This window comes from Fulmarus glacialis, unplaced genomic scaffold, assembly GCF_000690835.1.
Source record: "Fulmarus glacialis isolate BGI_N327 unplaced genomic scaffold, ASM69083v1 scaffold39912, whole genome shotgun sequence".
Lineage (NCBI taxonomy): Eukaryota > Metazoa > Chordata > Aves > Procellariiformes > Procellariidae > Fulmarus > Fulmarus glacialis.
Genome location: NW_009196727.1, coordinates 23,222 through 27,881, shown reverse-complemented (window position 1 = coordinate 27,881; position 4,660 = coordinate 23,222). Strand labels below are relative to the sequence as shown.

At 43.2% G+C, this 4,660-nt stretch overlaps 1 protein-coding gene across 1 annotated transcript; it reads right to left on the bottom strand.

Annotated features, from left to right (window-relative positions):
- Positions 1 to 2,321: 2,321 nt before the first annotated feature.
- Positions 2,322 to 4,414, bottom strand: TMEM139 (transmembrane protein 139). The gene is given in 2 exon segments (XM_009572300.1): positions 2,322 to 2,790; positions 4,167 to 4,414. Coding segments are annotated over 2 exon segments (717 nt in total).
- Between the last annotated feature and the right edge of the window lie 246 nt (positions 4,415 to 4,660).

Here is a 4,660-nt window from a genome sequence, read left to right as displayed (position 1 = left end):
GGTGCGGGCTGCGGTGTGGAGGCGGCGGGGGGGGCGATAGTCTTGCACGTCGGAGTCGTGGGGGGGAATTCTGCGTGCGGGTGGAATTAGCAGGCACGCAGCTTTCCTTGCAAGCGTACCCGGCCTGGGATTTCTGTTTTATTTTTAGAGTTTTTTGTTACGTATGTTTTGTTGACGTAGGTTTCAGCTGAAATCAGCTGAAATCAAGAAACAGCTGAAGTAACGGTCAGTAATTGAAAGGGAAAGAAGGGAGGACACCGGGCATGCAGAGCACGCATGAAACATGAAGGGAGAAGCAAGCGAGCATCCTTTTAGCAGAAGCAAATTTACAGCTGTTGTCATGTAAAGCTTCCGATGGTTGTTCCTTGGTGCACAGGAGTTCCACATGCTAAAACTTAACACAAGTCCGAAGGCTTGAATAACCCTCACAGATGCTGAAAACAAATTCCTAGTGATCGTAGCTGGTGACAATTTTTTGTCTTTGTTTTGGCTAGTTTTTATCTGTGCTGGTCACCTGAACTTCTTCCTGGCTCCTGGCAATTTGGTGCACTCAGAAGGTCCTGGGTTGCCCTGCTTAAACCCTAAGTTTCTGTTCCCACGTGGTACCCCTGTAGTGCTTTTTGTTGTGGTTTGTTCTTTTGTCTTTGCAGCTCTAGGAGGGAGTTGCAAGAAATTACTGGCTTTAGAAAGATCCCATTGCCTCTACCACCAAATTTGTCTCTCATAATACTTTTATGATAGAGGTATCACAGCTGCTTCATCATTAATGATATTAAAGTGATTCAGCTGTAGATGTTGAAATGGAACTCCTCTCCTTTTTCTAAGCCAAGATTATCAAATAAGCAGAATGCAAGCAAAAGCATGCTTTGTGGGGTGTTTCTTTTGGGAGGAAAAACTAATGATGCCACCAGGTATTTTTAGCGCAGTCCCATTTATTTATAAACAACATAAAAAGTTTTTTTTTTTTTTTAACTATAAATCAAACAATAAGAAATAATTTATTTGCTTCTAGCCCATGGTTTGATGTTTCCCCATATGAATTAAAAATTACACTGTCGTACTAGACAAGGCTGTGATGATTGCTGCTGTCCTTCATAGGCGATTCAGGCCACTATGTTCTTTTATTATTTGGACATTCACCAGACATGAATATCTCTTTGCATACTGCAGACCACTTTAATGCTGCAGAGCCCATCAGTTTAACTCACGCTTTTTAAAAGACTGCACAGCATCACTGATCAGTGAGAGTTAGAACCTGGCTCCAACCTAGAGCCATCATGATGAAGACCACGTGTGCTTCGGCACTGCTGTTTTCAGGTGCTCTCCGCTGTAGCCGTGGCCTCAGCAGACAGACTGGCCCCTTCCAGAGTCCAGAGAGAAGCCTCCTTGCACAGCGTTGTTACGGGTAACAGGAGGAGCGTTGACCTTTCTATGCAAATGCTTGCCGTGATGACAATAAAATATCTCAAGAGATTTGTTTGGGGCTGTAGTACTGCAGAGAAATACACGCTCCTGTAGAGCTGCAACGACTGGTTGTCCAGGCAGAGGATACATGTATGTATATGTATCCTACTGCCGGCCTCTCTTACAGGAGAAAAACTGCTATTATCTCCCTCTTGTCCACCACCTGGAGGCTGTGTGGGATGAGAACCTTGTGAACAACAGAAGTAATTTCATGGTGCCGTGCTTGCCGTCAGCTTTTCAACCCCAAGTGACAGGTATCGGGTGGTGCCGGCTTCCGGATGAAGACAGCCGCCCTCCCCTCAGTCACGCTCCGGTGCAGCACAGCTGAGGACGCGGAGTGAGTGCAGCAGCGGTGTAGCAACAAACACTGCAGACCATACATTTGTGTTGCTGCAAAACAGCAACTCAGGGAACTGCAGCCTCAGTCTCTCGGGATTTTAGGGTGGCTGATGATTGCACAGTTCTCAGCAATACGGCTGTTTGTAATGCACAGGCAGAACCTACTTAGTGCTGGTTTTATTCCTCCCCTTTCTGAGGCAGCTTCTCCTGGCTGCATCCTACAGTCCTTCTTCAGAGGTCCTTTGGCATCCTTGTCTTTTCTCATTATTCACTCTCCTCCCCCATAAAGGTGTATCTCCAGTTTGAGAATTGTTGCTGTATATAACACAACTTTCCTCGCAGTGGTTTTATGTATCTGCCAAGACAAAGCATTGTGGTATTGCATTGATTTATATTTTGTGCAAGAAGATTATAGTAACATCAGAAGCTGTGTCTGTAGTCCAGCTCTGGTTCAAAGAAGGGTGAGACAAACTTTTACAGTTTCAGGTGTGAAAAATCTCAGCTCTTTCACCTTCCCTTCAGGAGCACCCTGTATTGGGGTGAGGGTTTGGTTCTGCATTCATAGAAGGTGAAATTAATCATAATATGGACGGCTGGAAAGCATCTTCAAAGACCTCATCATTGATGGCACTCTCATAAGCAGGTGGTGGCGTGAGTGGCTCCAGTGGCTCAAACCTGTCTTCAACACCTTTCACATCATGGATGTCCGAAACAAATCGCTGCAGTCTTGGGGGCAGCACCAGCTGTAAGTGCATCCTGGAGCCTCTGTCTGTCTCAGAGGTGCGCCTTGTGTCTGATGCCACTGACACCCTGAGAGCCTCCACCATAATCTCTTCTTGGGCAGATGATTCAATAACCACGTTGTAAGGAGGAGGCTCATTCAGTGGTGAAGGCACTAAGCCTGGATTGGATGCAATCGTCCATATTGCTGGAACTGATGTGGTCATCACCTCCTCATAGGTGGGCGCTTCATAGGCAGCGTTCACCCTATGCGCAAAGAGAGGAATGGCAGTCACACTCGTTATTTTACTGCTTAGTTTATGCAGAGGCAGGTAGTCTGGATAAGGTAGTATAGGGACCGTGCTAAAATCAATAGATGGCACTGAGACAGCGTATCTCATGTGGTATTATCGTATGTGATATTCTGCCACTGGATCAGATCACTTGTCCAGCCAACTTAATGTCTTGCTTCCTTGTCTAGAGAAAGGCTCATGTGACCATTTTCCTACACTCCCCAGAATAAGTAAAATAACCCACACTGGGTTTCAGTGTCCTAGGCTTAGTTTGATCATAGAATTACAGAATATCTCAAGTTGGAAGGGACCTGTAAGGATGATGTCCCTCATTTCCTACCAGGTAAAATGTATTACTAAGAATGACTAAGTACTAATTATTTCTCAGAATAAAACAGGACCTTGCTTTTTTAATACATTAGCTCAATGTTCATCTATTTTTAGGAAGTGGAAAAAATTAAGAATTTACATTTAGTTTAAACAAGGACTAACTATTCTGTGTTAAAAAGAATGTCTGCATAAGAAAATATTACTTAGGTAATATTTTTAAATAAATATACACCAATTTTCTTCTAGTATGCCCCCAAGCTAGCAAAATCCAACATAGACTTCTTTTTATGTACTCTTTCTAAAAATAAACATGTAATAACATTTTTACTCTCCTACAACACCTTGTATTTGAGAATGTCAAGTCATTTTTGGATGTGGATAATGATTATCTGGATGATACAGACAAGGAAGCAAAGATACAAATGAAGTTAAACTCTTCAACTACAGTAGGCAAACTGGGGTTAAATTAGGTGATGCTGAGAACCTGCAAAGATACATGAAGCCAAAAAGACGTGGGAGTATTCAGAGCCTCTCAAAATTAGGGCTTATTAGTGTCAAGTTGGATTTTTAAGACTGGAAACACACCCAGTTACAGGTTCCTTTTAAAAAGTTTGCCAAGGAACAGTTGCTCTGGAGATAAGGTTTATAGACCTAAACCCAGGTAAGATTCAGTATTGCTTCACATTTTTTCTTTTTCCTTGTCTGACTCATTGTTTGGCAAGACTTGATTACTCAAAGAAAAATAAAACTGGGCCTGGATCTGTTTAACCTTGTAAATTGTTAGTGGATCAGTTCCCAGGGGGAAGAAAATATATATTGGACAAGATAAAGGACATGCGTGGCATAGGCATTTGCAACCTCCACCTGAAGAATGAAGGAAAACAACATAAAAAGAACTTTTGTCTTCTGGAATGGAGTCTGTGTTTGGTGCCCTAGAGGAGGGACAGAAAAACGGTATGTAAAATGGCCATATCTGAGGAGAGAGAGTTGAATAAAAGGAATAACCAGGTTGCTGCTTACCCTGCTTGGCTTTGTCTGCTTGGAGGTATCTCATTTGCGTCACGTCGGTGCTGATTCCTCAGGTAACACTCGACAAACACACTCAGCAAATAGCCGACCAGGCACACTCCCCCTACCCCTAAGAAGAAATAGCCTACTGGATTGATGTTAGATGAAATGGCCAGCATGGTGACCCCAATGAGAAGAGCAGCAGTGAAAAGAAGCAACAAGGCTTGGCGGATGTTCTTCCAGTGTGTCTCTAACCACATGGTGGTATAGAGGGTGGTAGCAGACAGTTGAGAACAGATGAGCAGTTAAGGGGACAGACATCTGTGGAAGACGGAATAGTTTTTTCAACATGAAACATGAGCATACAAACACATTATCAGTATTATGACTAAAATAAGAACATACATACTCGAGTACATGCCATCGTGAGAACATGCAGCTATGCACATACTTAATAAGCCTGGGAAATCTGTGCATAAATGCATGCCAATGTAATGTACTAGAAT